The 26,776-nt window shown below is 32.4% G+C and overlaps 1 protein-coding gene across 3 annotated transcripts in view; it reads right to left on the reverse strand.

The window, feature by feature from the left end:
• LOC134711717 (hemicentin-1-like) overlaps positions 1–26,776 on the reverse strand; it is a 45,931-nt gene that overhangs the window by 17,359 nt on the left and 1,796 nt on the right. For all 3 annotated transcript variants that reach the window (XM_063572528.1, XM_063572530.1, XM_063572529.1), the window contains exons 2-7: positions 22,452–22,508; positions 21,606–21,721; positions 7,312–7,611; positions 6,349–6,654; positions 4,265–4,564; positions 3,058–3,360 (exon numbers count right to left, since the gene is read on the reverse strand). In XM_063572528.1, the coding sequence (XP_063428598.1) occupies positions 3,058–3,360; positions 4,265–4,564; positions 6,349–6,654; positions 7,312–7,611; positions 21,606–21,678 (1,282 nt within the window). In that variant the 5' untranslated portion in view covers positions 21,679–21,721; positions 22,452–22,508. The remainder of the gene's footprint in view (positions 1–3,057; positions 3,361–4,264; positions 4,565–6,348; positions 6,655–7,311; positions 7,612–21,605; positions 21,722–22,451; positions 22,509–26,776) is intronic.

The raw sequence follows: 26,776 nt of genomic DNA on the forward strand, positions 1-26,776 counted from the left end.
AAAGGGTCTTCAGGAATACTGTGAAACTGTTTCCTTTTGCAGAACTTGTATTAAACATGTGTGGATTCTAAAAAGATTCTTAAGAACTTCTAGATAACTTTAAATCTCTATCTTTCTCTGAAATTAATTCAATCAAAACTTTAGATTTTTAAACCCTGTATTAAGTAAAATAAAAAAAAATACAGAACTCTGAGGTTTATTTCTGATCTATTTGTTTGAAATGTCTAAGCGTTTTATTTTGCCATTTGATGCAGAACTCTCCATTTTTAATTTTGTCTTAGTTTGGATTTTTTTTTTTTTTTTTTAACTTTTAAAGACTTTACATTGTGGTTTCTCATGTAATTTATGAATATCTTGACTCTGGTTTTAATTTAAGTACAATTTTGTGTGCTGGCTGAAAAAGTATATATAGTTAGGCAATTTGAACTATGGTTAATATATACAATAAAGCTATGCCTCAATAACAAATTCTTCAAATAGTAAAATCATGAAGATAAAATATAAGACAGCCATAGACGAGATTCCTCACTTGAGCCTGCACCTGAATATAGTTTGTAGGATATAAAACTATTCATAATGTCAATATAGTGCAAATCAAGGTGCATTCAAACCTATCAACCCTCTCTCAACCCACCGCATTTTTATTGAAAATCTTACATTTAAAAAAAAATGTTGTCATTAATCATTTTTACCAATTCATTTTAATTTGGGAAATATGGGAGAAGGGGATCAATTCATAATGACAAATAATTCTCAAAGGAAAATGAATATTAATAAATAGATTATTTTATACTAAATAGCAAAACAACTTATGCAACATAAAATTGGTTAAACTGTATTTTAGCTTTTTTTTGTGAAATAAATTCTTTAATGATTATTACATAAATTGTACATGTGCTTACTTTGTGCATTAACCGTATCTGTTATGACTATATTACTCTGTCCAGTTCCAGCACTGCTGACAGCAAAACAAGTATAATCACTGGCATCAACAATGTCAGCACTAGATATGGATAATGCAGGATTTGATGTGGTACTGCCAGAATATTTATTGTTTGGGTTGTTTACAGTAGGGTTTATAGTAGTTATAGCACCATTTGTGTTTCTCTGCCAGTAAACAGAAATTAGTGCCAGGTTGGAGCCCTTACAGAACTGAAATGTTTGCAGCATGTCTGCAGCATACTTGCTGCAGGTCTGCTGTAAACAAAAAGCTTACAGGAACCCTTTGAATAATGTTTGCAGAAGTTTGCAGCTAGCTTTTTGCTGCAAGCTTGCGGAAAGTTTGCAGAAACTTTTATGTTTGCAGTAAGATTGCAGGAAACTCTAGAATTTAAGGGATGTTCGCAGCTAGATTGCAGGAATCTTTGACAATTCTATATGTTTGCGAGAGCATTGCAAGAATTACATAAAATGAAAGAGCATGCCCATTGGTAACTTCCTAGAAGATATAGATTTGAAATTTGAAAATGTTGAAGGTGTTTGAGTCATGTTCTGGTAAAATGTTTTAGTATTCAGTGAGTATTTAAGGGTGGAAATTAATAGAAACGTTTCAAAGACATTCGTTGTATAAAGTATTGATTCTTCGTAGACGTGTAAATATATGAAATTCGTCCCCTCAATAAATACCTGCATGAAGTTTTGAAAAACATTTTCGAACATGTAACAACTATACAGTACACTCAAGAATCTTTGGAGATTAAGTTAGATTATAACTTATCTTAAAATATTGTTTTGTTATAATTTTAGTGTGAATTATGTCAAAATATTAATTAAAAAGCCGTATACATACATAAAATAAACATTTTTTCGTATTTTAGATAATGCATGCAATTCATTTGAGCACATACTTGAACAACAAGAAATCTTTAAATCATTTTTTATAGGGATAAACCTTTGCTATGATAATTATACAAATGATAAATTATTCGAATTATTGTATGTATGTATGTAACCAAACTTTTCAGAATTTACTGTGTAATAAAGATAAGGTGATGTGTATACCATTATGTGACGAAAGTTTCATGGGACGGACTGACTGACGGACGGACTGACGGACGGACAGACAGAGGTAAAACAGTATACCCCCCTTTTTTAAAGCGGGGGTATAATTATAGTGCTTACCGATCAAGGAGTAAACATTAAATACCCCCTCTCCTTTTACCATTAGAAACCTTTGTTTTCCAGTTGTTAGGACCAAGTCTGACTTATCCCATTTCCAAACATTTTGCATACAGAAAATGTTATATCCAATAACAATAATAAAACTTTTATCCCTTTAGCCCCTCTATTATTGTGAATGTCTTATAATTGATAAAAATTAGATTACTAAATGATTGATTGGGATAGATTGCTGGTTTTAAAAGCCACTTTCAGTACAATTGGTGGTCAGTTTAATTGTTGGAGAAACTAGAGTTCGCAGAGAGAATAATAACATTTGGCAGGAAAACTATCAATCATTAAGTCAATTGAAATTGGAATAGAAAACATCTACCACATTAATGTTAGAAGATGTGGTATGAGCGCCAATGAAACAACTTTCACATGCATGGTTTCGAACTCAGAACCTTAGTGTTAACAGGCTAGTTATACAGTATATGAACTGTTTGGCCAAGACCCCAGATTACTAGATACAAAACTTGTCTGAATAAAAAGAAATCTCAGATACTAGTGAATGACGGTGACCTAAAGTTAAAAGTGACAAAAGGGCATGTTTCTTTTCCCAAAATTTGGTTCTAGTCTTGACAATTTATTGCATAAGAAAAGTTTCTCAATACTTTGTAATTCTACAATAATCAATTATAGTAAAAAGTAATATCACAAAAATACTGAACTCCTAGAAAATTCAAAACAGAAAGTCTCCAATCAAATGGCAAAATCAAAAGCTCAAACACATCAAACAAATGGAGAACAACTGTACTCCTGACATGGAACAGGCATTTTCTTATGTAAAAAAATAGTTGATGAAATATGGTTTCACAGCAAAATTATACTCAGCAAATCTACGATAGGTAACATCAAACAAATGCACATTCAAAAATTGTTAGTAAAAAAACTTACTGCCAACAACATCTAAGAAAGTATTTTGACTCTGTCCAAGACCAATACTGTTAGTGGCATAACATCTGTAGCTTCCTTCGTCACTTAAAGCAGCATTATTGATTGTCAGTGATGGACTGTTGACAGTAGAACCACTGTACTTAATATTGTTCATGTCAACAGTGGTTCCTACATTATTATTACCAATTCTCTGCCAATACACCACGGTGTGAGTAGGACTGGCGGTTACTGTGCATCCAAGTGTGACAGTGGATCCAATATCAACATTATATTGTTGCAGAGTAACAACCACATTTGGTAAATCTATAAAAATGTTATAAATAATCAAATATTCATCTTTACTCAATTATCAACATCTATTTAAAAACAATTTAAAAAAAAAATTTCACCCAAACATAACCTTCTGAGATACTACAATCATCTTAGAGACTGTACAAAAAGTTGAATGAATATTTCAGGAAATTAAGTGTAACAAAATTTCGGTATGGTCTTCTCTCAGCAGTGATTAACAACAAATCAATTACAACAAGAGGCTGTCACAACGACAGCAAACTGGATTTATTAGCATTTATTTGTGTCCTGGCAATATCACAAGAACCATTACTGATGATTGGTGAAAGTGAAAATAGTAAATATCAAATTTGACCTCTATTTTGTCATCAGTATCAACATATTAAAATTTGAAAAGCTTAGATTGAATGGTTTCGTGAGTAAATGCAACAACGTGAATGGAAACACCATTTTACGATCTTTACAGTTAAGGTGTCTGTAATATAAACCAGTATAATTAGAGTCTATTGCTGTATACAATATCTATCATAAAATGTGTGTATTATCTTGTGTCAGAAACAGTATGTCAAACTTCTAATATTTTCTAATGTGATAATTTATTTAATTTATAAAGTTCATTTAAAAGGAGAAAGATAGGTGAGGGTTATACTTGGCCCCAATTATTAAGTTCATTGTTATAAGCTAAAAAAAAAAATTTTAATATGTTCAACAAAGGTCTTTTGAATGTATTGATTTTTACATTTTGACTTTGCGAAATTGGACAAAATCGCACTGATTTCCATCTAATTAAGGATTTGAAAAAATAGAGAACAGAAGTCAACATTCTAAATATTCAAGTCAGACAAGTTATAATAGATATGTATATAATGAACTCTTTTTTGTTACGATTCCATTTGTTTTAACTTAAAAAACTTACTGCCAACAACATCCAAGAATGTTTGTGTGCTCTCTCCTGTACCAATACTATTAGTGGCTGTACAGACGTAGTTGCCTTCATCACTAAGTTCCACATTGTTGATGGTCAGTGATGGCGTACCGACTGTAGATCCTGTGTATTTGGCAAGACCTACATTGATGTTACTTCTCTGGCTATTGATGACACGCTGCCATTGTACAGTTGTATGAGCAGGGTTGGCGGTAACAGTACATACCAAAGTGACAGTTGAACCAAAGTTTGAATTGTACTGAGGCTGCTGAACTTGTACAGATGGTGCATCTAAATAAAACAAAATAGATTATCTAATATAAACTAAGAGTTTATTTTTCGATTTATTTAGCTTTCTTTCAGGTTTAATATTTACATTCTCATATTGCTTTCCACTGATCTGACATTATCGTGCCTAACAAGATTTTGTGAGGGAATTCGATGTTTGCTATACTACTGTTTATTTCAACGCACTTTATGACAATACCTCTGTACCAATTAAAATGAAAATTTTTGCAGTGTTTTGAGAAATAATTTTACTTTGTAGTAACGTATTGTTTAGGAAACATGTTATGTTTTAAAAGGACAAATATTCTGTATAAAGTCAATAATTAAGTGGACTTTTGAAGCCCAAACTTTGTATGGCCTTAAATACATAAATGAAATATCCAACAACTGTACCAATACAGAACGACATGTTTATGAAATTATAGCAAAACTTTTGGTTGACAAATTTTTATTTGTTATTGCAAAAAAAATAATTTGAAAACCTTACATTTTCTCCCTACCCAGCTTACCCATATTACTTATTATTATGTGGACCAGTCATTGTTATTGAATATTACGCAATTTGATTGGGTTAAGTTATTATTAGTTTACCTTCAAACTGTTTATGCTTTTCATACATGACTATTGATTAAATCAGAACGTGCATAAATGTGACAGTAACTAAAATGACCTTCAAACTGGACACTGGATGAGTCCATTTTATGTTTTATCAATGAAAGTATAGGCATGAAAGGTAAGAATTGCCAATTTTCTATTTTCATAAAATTTTCCAATTTCACAGAAAATAGATCATTTCTTAATAGTCAATTGTGTCGAAAACAGAAAAAGTTTACATATAAGACATTTCATTTAATTCAACAAGGCATTTTTGGAGAGAAATGCCGAAATACACTTAACACACGGCTTTGCCAGGTAAAGTTATTATTTTTCTTACAAAAAAAACAACATTTTTCAGTCTTATAGGCACATAATAATTACAATTAATCTCAAACTAAGGAAGTCATTAAATAAAGTCAAAATATGTCCGATCTACCTATTTTTGGAGCAAAAAGTCAATATGATCGTTTTAAGGTCAATTTTCATCTACTTCACAAAATCTTGTAGACACTATAGCAATAATCAATCAATCAATCAAACAAACTGCTGTCTTTAACCCAGTTAACAAGAAACAACTAAAACCCTCTAAAATAGTTTAAAACATAGCTATAGCCTTAAAAAAGTTGTACTTAAATCAAATGAAATGACATTGCTGCTTTTGTATAGAATTAATTATCAAAAAAGTTTGTATGCCTTAATTGCTAAAAATGCACACAAGGGAGATAACTCTCTTTTTTTTTTAAATTAGGTTTTATAATATCAATCATGTATATCATGAACTAATACAAAATCCTATGAGCAATCTTTCCGAAATAGTGAATTTAATTAATGCAGGTGAAAGTTAGAAATTTTGTCTTCTTTTTTGTCTTTTACTGGTACTTTACTATTGTGAGATTCCTCCAATATTTAGTTTTTCATCTGTCAAAAAAACTATTCCAAGTTATTTCATTCATATTTTTTTTCACAAAATTGTAGAGAGGCTGATAAATGTCTGAAGATATTATTCTATAGCCATAGATCAAGTGGGTTTAACATTGTTTTTTCTTTAGACATGGCTTGTAGCCATTGTTAAAAACCAAATATTAACAAACCATATCTTACATCACATGTATTAAGTTTAAATTTTTATAATAAGAATATTTGAAAAAATTCAAAAACATTTTTTAGAACAATCAAGAAATATAGCTTACTTCCAGTAACGTCCAAGAAAGTTTGTGTACTCTGACCAAGTCCAACACCATTGGTAGCAAAGCAGACGTAGGTTGCTTCATCACTCTGGTCAGCATTGACAATGGTCAGTGATGGTGTGCTTACAATGGAGCCACTATACTTATTTGTGTTGGTGTTACTACTAATGGTTGTAACAACATTATTTACTGTTTTCTGCCAATAGACATTGGTAGCAGCAGGGGAACCAGTCACGGTGCATCCCAGGGTTACTGTCTGACCAATCGTAACAGAATATTGTGACTGCTGAATTGTAACAGTTAAAATATCTGAAAAGTATAAATAAAAACAAAATAATTTGACATTTAAAATAAGCTGGAAAAGTCTTAAGAAGTTATAAAATATGAATAACTGCCCTACTTTTGATTTTTGTTTTAAATATATACACATGTTCATCATTTTCAGAAGATAACTACATCATGTTGACAACTAAATATGATTATGATCTGGTATGTATAATGCTCTGACAACATTACAAAGGCTGAGCACATAATATCCAATTTGTGAACTGTCATGATATCCAAATAATCAAGGAACACAAACAACTCTTGAAATACAGAACACTTGTAATGCATCTTATCATCAAAACTAGTTATTTTTTATTAAAAGAATAAAATGTTCTAAAAAAGGCGTTAAAGTTCTATTGTTATTTCACCAAATATTGTTATTAACCTAAAGTACACGGTAATTCTAAACATTATAATCGTGTAAAGATATTTCTTTTGGACCAAATAAAAAAGCTTCCTGAAATCTACCTTAGACGTAAATTAATTTAACTACGCCATGCCAGACATGATCAGGTTTCTGTCTCTAGTGGAATGTTTTCTCAATTTTACATAATTCTGAAATTTTTGTGACATTTTAATTATTGCAACATTAAATACATGTAATAATTTCTACATGAAAGTTTATAAAGGATATCATACTTCCAATGACATCTAAGAAGGTCTGGGAACTCTGTCCAATTCCTAAGCTATTAGTAGCTGTGCAAATGTAAAATCCTTCATCATTTAAGTCAGCTGAATTAACTGTTAAAGATGGAATGGAAACAGAAGATCCCTCATATTTATTATTGGCAAAGTTGATTGGCTGAAATTGATTGTTGACTAATTTCTGCCACTGTACAGTTGAGTGGGCGGGGTTTGAACTAACTGTACACTCCAAAACTCTAGAACTGCCAAAATTTACTTGGTATGAAGATTGTAAAATTTGTACTACTGGGATACCTGTGAAAAAAATAAATAAATGTGTATCATTAAAATCATTATCTGAGGCCGTGTTCACATTGACCTAAATTCGGTGTTGTGTTAGTGTAACTCACACGTAAACTAAACACAATTGCGTTCCCATTGATAAAACTCAATGTTTACATGTAGTTTAAATCATGTTTTACCTACACACAGTCGATAGTCAATGTAGGCCTTGTGTAGGTTAAGTGTACACAAAACTAGACATTTAGGACATTAGTTTTATCGTGTATATATTTTTGGAGGAAACTATTTTTGAGTAAAATTGATATTTTTGATAATTATTAGTTGTCTAAATTTTACAGATTTTTTTTTTGTTAAAAAAAAAATTAACGTACTTTATTAACCCCTAATCAAGACTCAAAGCAGCATCATTGCCGAACGCATAAGGCATTTTCGGGGGGGGGGGGGGGGGGCTATTATAGTTGAGTATAAAACATAAAGACAAGGGGTGGGTTGGTGAGCTATGGATTTTGTTTTGGAAACAAAATATGTTTCCAGTTTTTTGGCCCTAAATTTTTTTTTGTTTGTTGCACCCTCAGCTGCCACTATATATAATGCTAAAATTGATTTCGACTTGTCACCAAAATTTGTCCTGAAAAAAATCAATAGCTCACGCCCCCTCCCCCTCCACAAAAAATGAAGTAAATAATTGCTGCCTAATTCATTTGAAAAGGTCTTCCAGAACCGACTTGACGTACACAGAAATATTCGCCACTGGTCTTTACTCAAAAAACGATTCACGCATAAATGCATGACTAAAAAAGTGTGAGGTAAATGATATGTTTGTCTAGTATCTTTGATCCGTTAAATGACACGTAAAATAAATTAAAAAAAACGTTACCCTATTCCTTTACCAAATACTCCTTGGAGAAGAAAAACCATTTGAAACGAACAGAAAAGTTAAAATGTAGTGATCCCTAATATCTCAATCCTTTTTTTTTTCGGCTGTAAGCACGCTGTTGCAGCTATCGTTTTCGAATGCGTTATCGAGACATCCCTAGTATATCCAAACTACTGCAAATTATAAAAATGGCTTTCATAAAGTAGCAACCATTTGACTTAAAAAAAGGGGGAGGGTTATTTTTTTTTTTTTTATCTAAGTCCCATTTTTTTTCGCGCATACGTTTTTATTCCTTTTTTTTCGATGCTGGTGACCAAATACTTTTTTATCAATATTCAACACTATAATGTATGGGGAAACTCTTGATTCAGAATAAATTTTTTTTATCATCTGTATGATCATTTTTTTTTATTATCAAATTGGGGATCGGAATATTTCCATTCCCACCCCCCACCCCCCTTTTGAAGTCAAATGGTTGTTCCCTTACCGCTAGAAATATTTTCCAAAAATTTTGAATTCAGTTCTACGTAATGAACATTTAAATGACATATAGTTTACAAGTGGGAACAAATCCTATGTACAGGTAGCTAAACAAGGTGTATAGATGTGAACAAATGTAATGGGAAACCAGTGTACACTACACTAAACTAATTGTAAACATGTTTACTCTACACGGCGTTTGGTGTGAACACGGCCTTAATTGGTTAATATTGTATAATCATTTATGTAGTTTCTGCAAGTTTGCAGCAAACACGCCGGAGAAAAAATAAATTTGAATATAAATGTTTGCAGCAGGTCTGCTGCAAACATGCAGGAGAAAGATAAATTTGCATAAAAATGTTTACAGCAGGTCTGCAGCAAACACGCAGCAGGTCTGCTGCAAACACGCAGGAAAAAGAATATTTGCATAAAAATGTTTGCAGCAGGTCTGCAGCAAACACTCATTTGCAAGGTAAATTGTTTGCAGCAGACCTGCAGCGTATTTGCAGCAAACATGCTGCAAACACAAGCTCTGTGTTCGCTGCAAGTCTGATGCAAGTTCGCAGCAGACCTGCAGCAACTATTTGCAGGAGGCTGGTTTTTTTTTCGGTAAGGGAGGATACAGTGCAATCAAGTGTTACAGAGTTTCCTTGCATCACATTAATGGCATCGTTGAGTATGGTTACAATTGGTGAATCTGGAAACATATTGTAAGTACAAAGGTGTGTCTGTAAACATTTGATTCAATTATTAACACAAAATAAAAGGTGTTATGTAACTTCTGAATACCAAGTAAGACATAAACGCCAGATGTGCGATTAAAGATACTTAATAACTTCAGTTGTTGCAAGAAGATTTAATAATCTCAACAAAACTTTTCTGAAATTTATAGCAAATGTAACAATGAATAAAATAATTTCTTCATCAATTTCAAAGTATGTCCATTAGTTACTTTTTTGAGGAATCATTTTAGTTTTGTGTAATATTGTTCAATGAACATTACTTATTATCTGATATTGTTTTTGTTTTTGTTTTTGTTTTTGCTTTTATTTTTTTAAATGTTGCATGTACATTGCTTGTCTTGGTTTTAAAGAAAATAGGCAAAATGAGTGAAAACCATTATCAAAGGGAACTTAGATATAGGAAGATGTGGTGTGAGTTCCAATGAGACATCTCTCCATCCAAATAACAATTTAAAAAGTAAACCATTATGGGTTAAAGTACGACCTTCAACACGGAGCCTTGGCTCACACCGAACAACTCCTATTAGAGTTACTGACAATTTAAAGTGTGTTAACATGATTCAAGTCTTCTCTTGCTTATGTTTTTTTGCAGGTTTTGATCCCCTATATAGAATCTACTGATGATTTTACATACTTTGGCAAATTTTAAGAACTTGTCCTACTAATAAAGGAGAAAGTTCAGTAACTCATCCTTTTGGCCCAAAAATATGGCAGTTTTACAAAATTGTTGAAATGTAAACTTTTAGTTATTTATTGGATAGTAGAATGCTTCTCCTTCATACATATGGACTGTTTTTGACAAAACAATGCACATATGTCGGGTACTAGCTAAATTACTGAAATCTTCACAATTTTAGCATTTTAGTTAAATTTTAGACGGTTTCCGTCTTAAATGAAAATAGCCGCATTTGTGTTTATTATTAATATTTAAATGTAAGTTGTATTTGATGATAATACATAACAAACATGTATATGAAGGTTGAGAATGTACACGGATGCGGTCATTTTCATTTTTGACAAAAACCATCTGAAAAGTGACATTTTTTGCATATTTGAAAGATTTTTTCAATATTTTAGCCTGAATCGAAGCGTTTTTAATGACTGAATCAGTTAAAATCTTTCACATGAAATTTTAAACTAAAATGCTCCCAAAAATGGAAATAATTGTATTTAGATTATTCATACAAGAAGTAGACCAACAATTTCTCCTATGAGACTTGTAGATTTTGTTTTTCTTATAACTTTCGACATTTAAAGTGTGTCTCTTTCTAGCATAGTTTTAAAGATTTATATTGGCAAATTTGGAAAACAATTGTGCTTTCAGGGTAATGTAAACTCCTTTACAAAGACTTATGACAGTTTTGGTGTAAACAGTGTGTCGGTAGATCTCATTTTCTTTTTGTTTTCTGCCGCGACAGATTTCCTCTATCTGTATTAATATTCAATCTTAAAAATACATGACTTTACCTTCATGTTCCATTTTGTTACATGTTGGTTGGAAGGCGGGTAATCAGACATATTTTAAAGAAGCGTGTAAAGGTTATATGATAATAGATGACATGGGAACAACAGCTTACGCTTGTCATGGTGAACTTATAACACGTTAGAAATATCCGGGAAACGGATGCTAACAGTGTTTTTAATACGGTTTATCGCTTTTATAAGATAAACCAATTTAATTAAAGAGAAATGATTATTGCCTCATTCGGATCCGGTTCTTGTTTCCCGCCAATCAACGTCACATGACTCGTCAGCATTACATTGCACTAGCCAATCTTGTAGATATGTAAAAGTTTCAAAAAATTTAATCGTAAAATATCTTTGACATCCGCATATCATATTCTAATATTTTGAAATGAAACTATCGTAGAGACAAGACAATTCTCCAAGAAAGGATTTTCATTTGCAAGGGTCAGCAAACGACGATATTAAAAGGTAAACCGAACTGTCACCACACGATCCGATGCCATCAACCGAGTCATCAACACGAGGAACACATCCAGCTTCTTTCGACATGTTTATGTTTGTGAGATTATTAGAACAATTTAATAATGTATCTTCGCCATAAAAGTTATACAATGCTCGAATGACAGGGACAGCTTCCAATTTGTCAGTGGCTCATTGACCGGTGATCAATTTAATGGCAGAACAAGATCTTCACACCAGGAGCTCCCGTTTAGAATTCCACACAGCACAAGATGCACTTGTAAGGAAACACGATTTAAAAGAAGGAAAACCACTGATCCAAAGAATTCACTACCTGTTTCCAGCGGTTTGCAGATTTCGTCAAGCTTAAACCTCGGTATGTTGAATTTATATTTATCGCTATTTTGTGCATTTTTCTTTAGATCTTTTTTTGTGATAATTTTCATATCATGCTTCTCGCTTGAGATGGAAAAATTATCACTAGAAACTAAGCAGGCACGTGGCGTTACTAACGAAATTGACATGAAATTGACAACGTCGTCATAGGTAAAATAGCGATAAATAGATTATCATTGGTCATCTCAACTCGATTGCTTTTCTCACTTTCGCTGTTCCAGCTCAAGCGAGAAAATCAATCTCGTTGAGATGATCAACGATAATCTATAAATATATAAAAAAAAAAAAAAAAAAAAAAAAAGTTGATGTTTTGTGGTGTATAATTATTCTATCATTAGGAATAAGATAATCTGATGGTGATAAGATAAGATTACTGAAAGGATTATTTATTATTATAATTTGATGTCATATATTTAATTCGTGGCCTTTTTTACATGTCTGCTTTAATGTACATAAATTATATAACCATGCAGTCGTTTTGAAGACGCACCTTATTACACACAAGATACACACGAGGGCTATAAGTGCAAATTCCTCATCGTCATTTACTTTATAGATTCTACCACTATTATACACAATTTTACACTATGTGTTAGATGGCTCAGCTGACGTGTAATAGATGAAATACACTATATGAGAGTTAGAAGAGAAATTTTGTGGCGGATGACGCGATAGTTTTAGATTAAATCCATCAGAGTCGATGGCTTAGATTAAAATATTTACAAGTGGAAATCCTTTGAACATGTAGTCTTAAATATTTCCTAAACTGTTTGATACACTTAAATCGGCATTACTATATAAAAAAAAATGTACATAAATTATGCCTACTGTTTTCTCGTTTGACTTGTTTTACATTTTTCTATTTGGTTTTTAATTACTCTTTAATGCAGTATCATGGGCTCTGCTCATTGTTGAATGCAGTACATTGACTTCGTTTAATGCAGTATGGGCACTGCTCATTGTTGTAGGCAGAAAAGTGACTAAATGTTATTAATGCGACTTGGGCTTTGCTCATGGTTGACGGCAGTACACTGACTTATTGATATTAATGCAGTTATGGGCCCTGCTCATAAATGAAGGCAGAAAAGTGACTAATTATAGTTAATGTGGCATGGGCTCTGCTCATAAATGAAGGCAGAAAAGTGACAACTAATAATTATAGTTAATGTGGCATGGGCTCTGCTCATCGTTGAAGGCAGTGAAATGACTTTTTGTTATTATTTTATTTGCCGTTTGTTCTACTGTGAAGAGTTGTCTAATTGAATCATACCAATTCTATTTACACGAGGGAGCTTCTCAGTTACATGTATATATTTATACTTTTCAATTTGCGTTTATTTTCTTGTTAGCTTGCTTGTTTTAATTTTTGCATGTTTGTCTAGCTATTTACATTATGCATGTGTTCCTGTTGTAAAATATGCTTATATTAAATTTGATATTTGATTTTGATATGAAATATCACGTCAGTTGAACTTGTGAGAGATTTGCAGAGCTCATGTTTACGTTGTTGAATCCTACATACCAAGCGTGAAGCCAGACCCTAAATTTTCTGACTTGCGTAAATATAGTTCATATAGTGATACAAGCAAATATAGTTATACAAGCAATAGTCTGTATAGGTTTCAAATAGCTTACTCATGCTCATGGACAGGACAATTAGTTGACCAACAAGTCAACTTAGAGAAAATAAGAGAATTATGTGCACTTTTCACACAATTATCAAATTACTTTATAACTCACGAAGCAGCAGACAGAGCATGGTACACAACATCCTCTATACTTTGAAGTGCGATAATGTAATTGTATATATACACATGATACATGTACATGTATTGTTTAGATTATTTTTGATTGTCTTATCTTACTCAGATATGTGAACATTGATGTTTTAATACGTTTGTATTTTACTATCATATTTATTTTACATGTCGGCACGAACTATGGGCTTCCCCACATCTATTTTTAGAAACAAAACAAATATGCGGTATATAAGTTACTGTTAAGGACTTTTACAAACGAACACGCATATTATCCAGATGGGAAACTCGATGAATTTTTAAATTTATTTCAAATACTCTTGATCTATTTCCTTCTATCAAAGGGAACATTTAGCATTCTTATCTAGAAGCTGATGGACACAATCTTTTTAATTCTAGTCGGAATAAATCAACTACCCATTACTTAAAGTAATACTATGGAATTTTACTCTAGCACCTCGTTCTTTTAGGTCACAAAATATATTCGACGCAAAACTATTCAAGATAGAAATTTCCAAAAACATGTATTCGAATTTTTAAGTACTACAAGGAATGCATGGGGTAGCCAATTTAGTACAGGAAACGCCTAGTTCTTTTAGGTCACAAAATATATTCGACGTAAAACTATTCAAGTTTGAACTTTCCAAAAAAGCGGCACATACTGCTTAGCTGTATCCGAATTTTAAGTACTACTAGGAATGCATGTGATTGCCAATTTTAGTCATGTTAGTACACGATATGTGGTACTTTCTATGTATTGATTGATATGATTTTTTATTTTTTGTTGTTTTTTGTGTACGTTCTACTCCCTTGGTTTCTAAAATATTGGTCACGTTACTTGTTTAAAATTAGTATATAGATTAGCCTATACAAATGTACACGACTTTGAAGGAGTGCCTAGGATAGCACTTATTATATATACAGGTAATGTATTTCGTAAACTTTGTAGAGGATAATAAAATTGAAAATGGAAAACTAATATTAGTGCATATTACAGATTAACAAAGCAATTGAGTAGATTCATGGCTTACCACCATCTTGCATTGTACTTTTGCAGTGACCAATCAATCTAGTTATTACCCAAATCTCCGAATGTATACACAGATGTTCAGTTTTATTGATTATACTGTTTATTTTTATGAAGAAACTTCCTGATTTATCGCATTATATCTCTTAGAAATATTTAACAAGTTCCAAACATATGTGCTTTAGAATACATTTTGTTCAACTAAGCCGGTTAAGGCGAGATAACTCTTTTAGTAAACCCATTGGTAATTCATGATCGGTTTATCAATGGATGTATTACTGCTAAAACAATGCGTTTTATGATGATAAATATATATATATATATATAACATGGTTAATACAACGAAAGAAGTGATATCTTCAAAAACAGCACCTTTATAACAAAGCTATTACAAAAGGAAAAATATGATTGTCTAAGATTCAAACATATTAACAAAGAATAATGCCTTCTTAGCTAGTTCACCAAAATGGACCTTTAGGTTGTAGGAAAGGGGGGGGATTCTGGTGAGTGTGTATAGACACACTCAAGTGGCAAGATTAAGGGGTTATGATCGTTTCCCGTAATTGTACGTCGGATCATATTAGGTTTTTACTTTCCTGCGGTACCGCAGGAAGTTCTGTTGAGACCATCTCATGTCTACCCTGAGTGGCCGGTTCTGAATTGGTACCAGTTCGAGCTTGACTGTTAATGATACATAGTATGGCCTATGTATTCAGTGTTTTATAATATAAAAAATGTTAATCTTTACTCCCCTGAAACCAGGGGGTGGTGCGAATAAGACCCGACGTATTTGGGGATCATAACCCTCGTTCTCTTTAGAATTTAACCTGGAGGAACTTGAGCATCCATTGCTACCAATGGTGCACAGATTTGTCAGTTAAAACTAGCATGTCGGCATTCTGTAATCATGTCAGACCTCGTCATTCTAAGTGAACTGTGGCCGTTATTTCCACAATAGTTATTTGTTTGTTATGTTTTTGCCTAAAAATGGATTCTGTGATTAATTAGAGTATATAGCATGGTATTATTTTGTTTCGGATATTGTTCAGTTAACAATATTAATTTCATAGAAGAGATGTACAGGGAAGTTCCCGAAAGTTTTTTGATAAACTTATTTACTCAGGAAAGTAATCACACTGTTTGCAGTACCACTGAACTATAATCAAATGTCCCAATTTATTTCGCAACAGTAAGTGTGCAAGTAAATAAAAAAAAAAAAAAAAAAAATTCTACTCATGATAATTGGTTTGCCCAATGAACCTCCCTATTTTCTTTCTTGACAGCACACTTGGTACAATTAAAAACCTTATAATAAATTGTTCAAATAAGGCCTTCGAAAATAGTGGAATAAATTACTTTTGGAGTGTCAAGAACTCGTTGGAAGTACTTGATAAATTGCATGCTCATATTGGTGATTTTGAAGTTTTGATTTTTCTACCCTGTATACCACATTGCCTCACATTCTCATTAAGAAAAAAATCACACACCTAATTAAATGGGCATTCAAAAAATCAGAATGTGAATATATATGTTCAAACTCTTTTAGGTCCTTTTTTAGTAGCAATAAACAAAAAAACTATGTTAATTGGACATGCTTTGATACTATATATGCCCTTGAATTTTTACTAGATAACATTTTTGTTCGCTTTGGGGATTCCGTATATCGTCAGATTATCGGAATTCCAATGGGGACTAACTGTGCACCACTTATTGCGGACCTGTTTTTGTATTGTTGTGAGTTACAATTTATGACAAAAATAAGCAAAGACCCATCAAAACAACATCTGATAAACAAATTTTATTTTAATAATACTTTTAGATATTTGGATGATATTTTGGCTCTCAATAATGACGACTTCAGTATGTTTATTAATGAAATTTATCCTGCTGAACTTACTTTAAATAAAGCTAATACTAATAATGACCACTGCCCTTTCCTCGATCTTGATATCTATATCACTAACGGAAAGCTGAATACTAAAATTTATGATAAAAGGGATGATTTTTCATTTCCTATCGTTAATTATCCATTTTTAGATGGTGACGTTCCCTTGTCACCATCTTACGGTGTTTATATATCTCAACTTGTACGATTCGCTCGTGTTTGTAACAATCTTTTAGATTTTAACGAGATAAATTTATGTATTACTGAAAAATTATTACAACAGGGTTTTCGATATCACAAATTAGTCAAAACATTTTCTAAATTTTATCATCGGTATAAAGACACCATTCGTAAATATAGCTCAACATGCAGACTTTTTATACGTTCAGGTATTTCACATCCAATTTTTTATGGAAATATTCTTTATAAAGCACAAAGGTGTCAGTATTCACCTCAGAAACTTACAAAACCTTTAAATAGACTGATTAAGAAGGGATATAATTACGATACTGTTGTCAAGTCATTAAAGATAGCATATTTTAGCGTTAATATTGAGTCACTGATAAGGTCTTTGCGTCGGAACTAAAGACATTTATTCTAAAAACAGTTGTTTGCATGACACGGGTTATGTTCTTCTCATATATGTTATGATGGTATGATACTAAACCCCTAACGGGAAGGATTGTGCCTGATGTTCATATGATGAAATCATAATCTTTCAGTCAGTTTAATTGAAGTCTGGAGCTGGCATGTCAGTTAATTGCTAGTAGTCTGTTGTTATTTATGTATTATTGTCATTTTGTTTATTTTCTTTGGTTACATCTTCTGACATCAGACTCGGACTTCTCTTGAACTGAATTTTAATGTGCGTATTGATATGCTTTTATTTTTCTACATTGGTTAGAGGTATAGGGGGGGGGGGGGTTGAGATCTCACAAACATGTTTAACCCCGCCGCATTTTTGCGCCTGTCCCAAGTCAGGAGCCTCTGGCCTTTGTTAGTCTTGTATTATTTTAATTTTAGTTTCTTGTGTACAATTTGGAAATAAGTATGGCGTTCATTATCACTGAACTAGTATATATTTGTTTAGGGGCCAGCTGAAGGACGCCTCCGGGTGCGGGAATTTCTCGCTACATTGAAGACCTGTTGGTGACCTTCTGCTGTTGTTTTTTTATTTGGTCGGGTTGTTGTCTCTTTGACACATTCCCCATTTCCATTCTCAATTTTAAGGCTTAATTTTCAAACGAACCGATTGACTGTGACGTTACTTCTAGAAACTAGAGGCTCTCAAGAGCCTGTGTCGCTCACCTTGGTCTATGTGCATATTAAAGAATGGACACAGACAAATTGATAACAAAATTGTGTTTTGGTGATGGTGATGTGTTTTTAGATCTTTCTTTACTGAACATTCTTTTTGCTACAATAATCTCTAACTATAATGAACTTGGCCAAGTAATTACATTGGAAAATATTTTCTAAAACTCTACAAAAATTTATGAAAAATGTAAAAAAATGACTATAAAGGGCAATAACTTCTTAAGGGATCAACTGACCATATCGGTCGTGTTGACTTATTTGTAAATCTTACTTTGCTGAACATTATTGCTGTTTACTGTTTATCTCTATCTATAATATTATTCAAGATAATAACCAAAAACCGCAAAATTTCCTTAAAATTACCAATTCAGGGTAGTAACCTAACAACGTGTTGTTCGATTCATCTTAAATTTGCAGGGCAGATAGATCTTCACCTGATCAACACTTTAACTGGTGCCATATTTGCTCTAAATGCTTTGGTTTTTGAGTTATAAGCCAAAAAATGCATTTTACCCCTATATTCTATTTTTAACTATGGCGGCCATCTTGGTTGGATGGCCGTGTCATCGGAAACAAATTTCAAACTAAAAACCCCAATGATGATTGTTGCCGAGTTTGGTTTAATTTGGCCTCGTAGTTTCAGAGGGGAGATTTTGTAAAAGATTACTAAGATTTACGAAAAATGGTTAAAATGACTATAAAGGGCAATAACTCCTAAAGTGGTCAATTGACCATTTCGGTCGTGCTGACTTATTTGTAAATCTTATTTTGCTGAACATCATTACTGTTTACAGTGTATCTATATCTTATATATTATTCAAGATTATAACCAAAAACAGCAAAATTTCATTTAAATTACTAATTCAGGGTCAGCAACCCAACAACGTGTTGTTCAATTCATCTAAAATTTGCAGTGCAGATAGATCTTGACCTGATAAACAATTTAACCTATGTCAGATTTGCTCTAAATGGTTTGGTTTTTGAGTTATAAGCCAATAACTGCATTTTCCCCCTATGTTCTATTTTTAGCCATGGCGGCCATCTTAGTTGATTGACCGGGTTATCGGGTATTTTAAACTAGATACCCCAATGATAGTTGTGGCCAAGTTTGGTTTAATTTGGCCCAGTAGTTTCAGAGGAGAAGATGTTTGTAAAAGTCAACGACGACGGACGACGACGACGACGGACGACGGACGCAAAGTGTTTAGAAAAAGGGCCAGGTGAGCTAAAAATAAGAGTTATTATTAAACAGACCTGAAAATTATACCACAACGTGTCCTTTTTCACAGGAATCATAGTATAAATTTGATTTGGTTTATTCTATTATTTTTACCTCAATCTAAATATGAAGTAATAAAAAAAAACCTAATGTTTATATTCACGTGGATCACAAATATATGAAGGCTTAAACTTCTTGCAAATATTTCCTCAAGATAACCATAAACGGTTTCACAGTACATGAGCTTTCTTTAGAGATGGTTAATATTATTTCTTTTGGTAATATTAATCATTGAAACAGATACTTTCACAAGGAGGTATACAACTTTTGTTATTTCTGACAAACTGGATGAGAAATTCAATATCCAATAGAAAAGAAAATCACATATATGCTAAACTACTTTTGTAATAATTTATATTCAAATTTCCCTTATCCTGGTAATTTTGCATTCTAGATTCAATTAAAATTTAAAGGCTAGAGTTTTTAATTTCTCAAAAATTTGAATGTATCATCTTTCAAGTAGTGACATAAAGGATGCCTTTCTTTTGGGGACACACTGACAAGAAGAACTTACACCACCTTTTCGCAGAAAGGTCATGCATACACAAGAATTTCCCAACATTATGATGGCGTAAATGGGATTTTAATCAAAGTTTCTGAATAAAGTTTTAAAGGTTTACAGATAAATGTTCATTTTTACATCTAAAAAGATGATAAATTTTGAAAATATTACAGAACACTTCATGTACCTCCTTTAAACCCGAAGGTCTCTCAGGTAATAAGATGGTTGAATGGTGTGTTTAACACAAGCTATTGGTTGAGTTATAAACATACCCCTTTTCCAAAAACAATACATAAAAAAACTACTCTTCTTACAAATTGAAATAATATGTATTTCCAGTGAAGAAAAGATGCAATAACAATGAGACAAATAATCAACAAAGATTACAGCTCAAACTTGGATAAGCACAGTTAAATTGACCGTCATTTGCTTAAAGGCAAATATTTCACATACGTATACGTTTTCAGCCAAATTAAAGTAACCTTAAGTTTCAAGGAAATGCGTGGAATTTAAGTGAGTTGAGAGTGTTCCCTCTATGTTCCCTTAAAGGAGCCCCGGCATGTTGATTTGAGATGAATAACAGCAATAAAGATCACTGTTCCTTTGCTTGTTTGTGCATGTGTGAAGTGATTTTGTGTCATTCATTGATAACAATTTATACAATATTTTTTCTTTAATTATGTATATGATATAATAATTGGTGTGTACAGGTGGCACTCAGCAGCATCTTGTAAACAAGAAAAGGGTAACTTATTTATTTTCAATTTCATAGATTTAGGAAAAGTTTCATTTTCGTAGATTTTGGAATTCATGTTTTTTTTCAAAGTTGGCATAGGCTACTAGCCTTTAGACAATTTGAACCTCGTTGAACATTAAATTTGTGTTATGTTTCAACAAAAATCCTTCACAATTGGTATCTTTGATTTCCCCTGCAAGATGTACTTGGAATTTTTATCAGTTTCAAGAAGATTTTGTATGTCATTAAATGATAGTCAGCAACACGCCTGGGAAAACAGTGATGTACATAATCAGATGAGTCACAAATGAAGATAAGAACTACAACATGATTTAAAAATTGCGAATGTAACTGGTATTTTGTCAGAGGAATAGCTTTTTACAATACAATTGAAAAAGGGAAATGGGGAATGTATCAAGGCGACAACAACCCGACCAATGAGCAGACAACAGCCGAAAGCCACCAATGGGTATTCAATGTAGCGAGAAACTCCCGCACCCGTAGGCGTCCTTCACCTAATATGTAAAAAATATGTATAATAGTACAGTAATAATGGACGTCATACTAAACTTCTAATTATACACAAGAAACTGAAATAAAAATCATACAAGACAAACAAAGGCCAAAGGCTCCTGACTTGGTACAGGCGCAACATTGCGGCGGGGTTAAACATGTTTATGAGATCTGAACCCTCCCCTATACCCCTAGCCAATGTAGAAAAGTAGACGCATAACAATACGCACATTTAAATTCAGTTCAAGAGTCCGATGTCAGAAAATAACTGTTTGTGTCTGATAACATTGAAAAGAAGTTATCTAATTTGTATCACTAGTTTTGTCAACACAAGTTTGTGAGCTCGAATCCCACATGTGACAATAGGTTCGATATCATTCTAATTTATATTACCGATGATCGACCGTCCTTTGTGGGCACTCATGCCTCCTCCGTTGATAAAAACTGGCTGCTTCATGACTTTAAATTTTTCGTTGAAAAGTAGTAAAACATGTAATCAATACAAAATCTTTTCCCTATATATTGACACACAAACACACTAAACCTGATATGTTTTATACTAACAAACCTTGGGCATATGATGGTTGTAAGAACATCTCTGTTAACATCATAAGTGGTAGCATCTTTGTAGTGCACATCATTGTGTCAGACTACCAAAACTGGCAATTTCTGATTGTTTTAAATCTAGAAATAATAATAAATTTATACATATTTGGCGGCATTTTGTTCAAGGTTTTTTTTCTGAAATTGTTTAACATCTCACAGTGGTATACCACTGTTGCCTTTAATTATTAACCCCTCATGTTTACAATGAGTAATAGATCGAATTTGTTTGTTCAGTGTTTAATTGTGATTGTATATATTTTGATTTAGTAAAGCCATTTTAATTGATCTTTTATAGTGTGTTTTTCTATGTTGTAGTGTTACACTATTGTTTCAGATAAGGACGAAGGTTGGTACCTATTAAAATGTTTTAATCCGCTGCATTTTTTTGTATCTGTCATAAGTCAGGAATCTGATGTTCATTAGATTTCGTTTGTTGGTGTTGTTCATAAGTGTCGTTCTTTTTGGTTTTTTATCGATAAAACCGTTGGTTTTCCCGTTTGAATGGTTTTACACTAGTCACTTTTGGTGCCTTTCAAAGCTTGCTGTTCGGTGTGAGCCAAGGCTACGTGTTGAAGACCATACTTTAACCTTTAATGGTTACAAATTGTGAATTGGATGGAGACTCGTCTCATACCACAAGTTCTTGTATTCATATACTTACATTATGATACATAGGAGCAATCTGATTACTAAAACTGTCTTGCAATTAAAACTTAAAAAATCGACGAAAGACAATCTTATTTTAAGCATCAATTAGCCCTTTTAGGGATACAAATGTTCAAACTTTTAAATTCAAAGTAACTCTTACATCAAATGCCAATGAATAGATCTGTATCGCTTCTGTCAAAGGTATTATATTTCAATCCTAAAAAGGAAAATATATCTGACTTAATTCATCAACGTCCACAATAACTTTCAGAAGCGATTCTATAGACAGTAAAATAACAAAAATGCCGAACTACAACGAAAATTTATAACTCAAAGTCAAATATTCCATATAAGTCGTCAAGTTTAAAACTTTTGATTGATTACAGTTTGTTTCAGTCAAGCGAATATTTCGATAATTTGTCAATCGGATTTGCTACATCATGATATTATGACTCAAAAAAAGACACGGATTTCAATTGCTTAAGGTATGTAGGTTATACTAAAAACAAATGCAAAAAATGCCCTCCCATCCCCTAGCACTTATGAATCTTCTACTACGATAAAGTCATGTACCAAACTTAATTTTCAATTATGACCAGTTAAGAATAACAAGTTAAACTTAACTTGATAACAGGTATTTTCGTTCAGTCACACCGTTACATGAAACACTTTACCGCCACGTGAAATCTGCTTTAAATCATGTATGACATAAACGAACATCTACATTAATACATCTATTTTTTACTTTTGTCAGTATGCAGCACTGTTTGGAGGTTTGGACAAAGTAAAGGGAGGCAGTGATTAAGGAGAAATGGGAAAGAGATAATAAAGTAAAAGTTTTTTGTTTGATAGTACAAAATTAAGCCATGTTTCGAAATTTCTATTGAAGATTAATAGAATTTTGATTTCAGGTAAAACACTACGTCACAAAGAAAACGTTCTTTTACAACTATTACAAAAATATAATTATACACTTTCGACGCTAGAATAAATATATTTCACTTTTTTTTTCACAACAATGATTTTCTCACGTGATAGACCTCATTGTCAAAAATCGAGCTGTTTATCATGTTTAGATGAACTTGATAACGTTGTAAAGGTTGATACTTTTTGGTTGTAAACTGGCCCCACCTATTGCGTAAAATCAAAACTGTTTCCGTGTACAGTACCAAACTCTTTTCATTATTAAATGGGTTTGTTTCATTAATGTTATCGTGTTATCACGAGTTCAATTTTGATATATTAAAAAGTTTGGATTGAAATTTTAAATATGTGGTGACTTAAAGTTATACATAGCTGAAAGTCCGAATGTCGGAATATGAATAAAGTCGAATATTTAAAGGGATTGTTTTCCTTTTATTGTCGTTTCATTGAATTCAATGTATAACTAGTATCTCAATTGTTTGTAAAAACAATTGAAAGGTATTTTTTGTTAAAGTGATGTTTTCCTAATGTACTTTGCACGACCTTTAGATTGATATAACGACAAGTATACCTTCTGAAACTTTTCGCTTCTTACACTTAATGACCCCATCCGCTTACATTTTCGAGGTTGGAAATATGATATATGAAATGTAGACTTGGTGATCTTTCATGAGATATGCGACCATAACTTGAATGAAATTTATTTTTTTGCACTACATGACCCACCCTACCCACCCTATCCATTTTTTAGGGACGTCAATTTGATATTTGTAATGTACGCTTTATGGACTTTCATTTGATATGCGACAACCCAACCATCTGAGAATTTTTTGCACTAAATTACCTCACTCTTCCAACTGGGAAGAAAAAGGGGTTTAAATTTTTCATTTTCTAGTACAGCTCATTAAGAACTTCAATTGATATTCCCATTCGGGAAAGTGCCAAAAATAAAGCAATATCAATTATATAAAAAATATTATAGAACTTATGAACCTCATAAAGTCAATGCAAAACATGAAAATTGTAAATGATTTTTTTGGGTATATTTTTCATTGAATGTTTTTGGTATTTGATCAAACATATAATCATGTCAAACTCTTTAATTTTTGAAAACTGCAGGTGGTAAGCTGTTGTTGATTCAGAAATACATGCCTCCGCTCGCCAAATTTCAAATTACATTATCTCTAAAATGGCAATAGATATCTCAAATCTGTTAAGTGATAAATTATCTGCACTTGAAGGACAACTTGGTAGAAACAAAATAAGACAATTCCAAATTTCACCAAGGTCACAATTCATCATCAAATATATGATGCAATACAAAACTTGAGTACCGGGAGTCGTAGAGACATGGGACTACCACCATTCAACTCAGCACCACTTGACCTTTTAAATATCAGAAGGTCACGGTCATGATTCACTTAAAAGGGCAAGGTTTAATTTCATTATGACCTGACATTGACCTCAAATTAAAGGCCTTAAAATACTGATTATTTTTGCAGTTTATAGTAGGCTGATATTTTTTATCATTAAAAAGATATACATATATATCTATACTTTGAAGAATTATCTCGACGTAACTTTTGACATTTTTATGCTTTATGTATAAAATGTAGAGTTCGTCGAGAGGAACATTTTATACAGAATATGTATGCATCAAACTCTTATCGTTTTCTTAATATGTCAGCTTGAAATTGCAGTGTAATTTTGTTTTGCACTCAGTGACCTTTTACCTTGGGTGTTTATCAAAGGTCACATGAATTAAAAATTATTGGTGAAGGTCTCAAGTCTCTACGAATTCCAGTCCCCGAATTAGATTTTTTCAAAATTTATGTATGATCTTTCAAGAGAAATAACTCCATATAAGGGTTGAAAACAAAATAATTGTTTATGTTTATTAAAGTCATAAGAAACGAGTGACCGATAAAAAAAAATGTTATTCCAATTCTTAAACCAATGCATACATTCATCATAAACTTAGTCTTCTGTGCACGATTCTATCATTTTTTCCACATAAATTTCGTATAATCGTCAATTTTTTTTTCAATCGGTCAGTGTTGTTGTGAAAATATGGCAGGTAATTAAAGTGCATGTTTTTAGGCCGAATTTTAACGATTGTCACCTATTTGTCAACATTTACAAAAAAGCATGGATATTCAGTACGTGTTTTAACATGTACACTCAGATAATAGTTTATTTTAAGGACATCCATGCGTATTGCGATCATCGTATTTTTACGAGATGGGTCACATTGAGGTCACTTTGCATACGGAAAATATGTCGGGGGGAAATAAATTAAACGTCTTCTAAATATGAACAAATAAAGAAATTTTCTTCAGAAATAAGTATATGTACATAAGTTTTATAATGAAAACTATCCATTGAGCTAATAAAAATATATGCATTATTTTTTCTAAGTTGAGGTTTCTTATGACTTTAACATTGCCATATATTCCTGTAAATGTTGCCGTTTTCAATTCGGTTCTATATTTAAAAAACAAATGCAATTAAATAAATTGCTTGAAGTGGATATATCTCTCATACGGGATAACGAATCCTATGCAGCCTCATATGGTTAATACATCAAAATGATATCATCCTATTGTACAAATAAAGTCCTGATATCTTTCTGCTTACCCTTCCGGAGCACCTGAGATCACCCCTAGTTTTTGGTGGGGTTCGTGTTGTTTATTCTTTAGTTTTCTATGTTGTGTCATGTGTACTATTGTTTTTCTGTTTGTCTTTTTCATTTTTAGCCATGGCGTTGTCAGTTTGTTTTAGATTTACGAGTTTGACTGTCCCTTTGGTATCTTTCGTCCCTCTTTTAAAACATTTAGAGGGGGCATGTTGAAAAAAATTAATAATAGGGCGATAACTTATAAAGGGGATGATGAAATCCTACAAAAGTTCATCTGGTAAAAGGTCATGATGAGGTCTATCGATGGTTCAAATGGTATTGGTAACTCCAATAGAAGCGCTAGGAGGGCGTGCCTAAAATAATGCTGGAAGGAACAAAAAAGAAACTTATATCTCAATTGTTTGTAAAACAACTAAAGGTCTTTCCTGTAAAAGTGATGTTTTCGTAATGTACTTTGTACGACCTTCCGTTTGATAGGCGACAGGTGTACCATATGAAACTTTTCGTTGTTTACACTTAATGACATCATTCGCCTACATTCCAGATCGGAAGTATGGTTAATGTAACATAGAATTGATGATATTTCATTTAATATGCGACAACGTCATGTTCTGGAAAGTTTGATTTTTGCACTAAATAACACTATCTAACTCATTTTTGGAGGTCATAACTTTGATATTTCAAATGTGCACATCATGACCTTTCATTTGATATACAACAATCTTATCTAAAAAGAAGATATTTTTTTTACACTCAATGACCCCATCTAATCCATTTTTGGGGACGCCAATCGGAAATTTGAAATGTACGCTTTATGTTCTTTCATTTGATATGCGAAAACCTTACCTCCTTAGAAATTTTATGTTTGCACTAAATGACCTCGCCCTTCCCCCTCGGATGAAAGATGGGTTTAAAATTTTCAT

Source organism: Mytilus trossulus, chromosome 3 (genome assembly GCF_036588685.1).
Source record: "Mytilus trossulus isolate FHL-02 chromosome 3, PNRI_Mtr1.1.1.hap1, whole genome shotgun sequence".
NCBI classification, from domain to species: Eukaryota; Metazoa; Mollusca; class Bivalvia; order Mytilida; family Mytilidae; genus Mytilus; species Mytilus trossulus.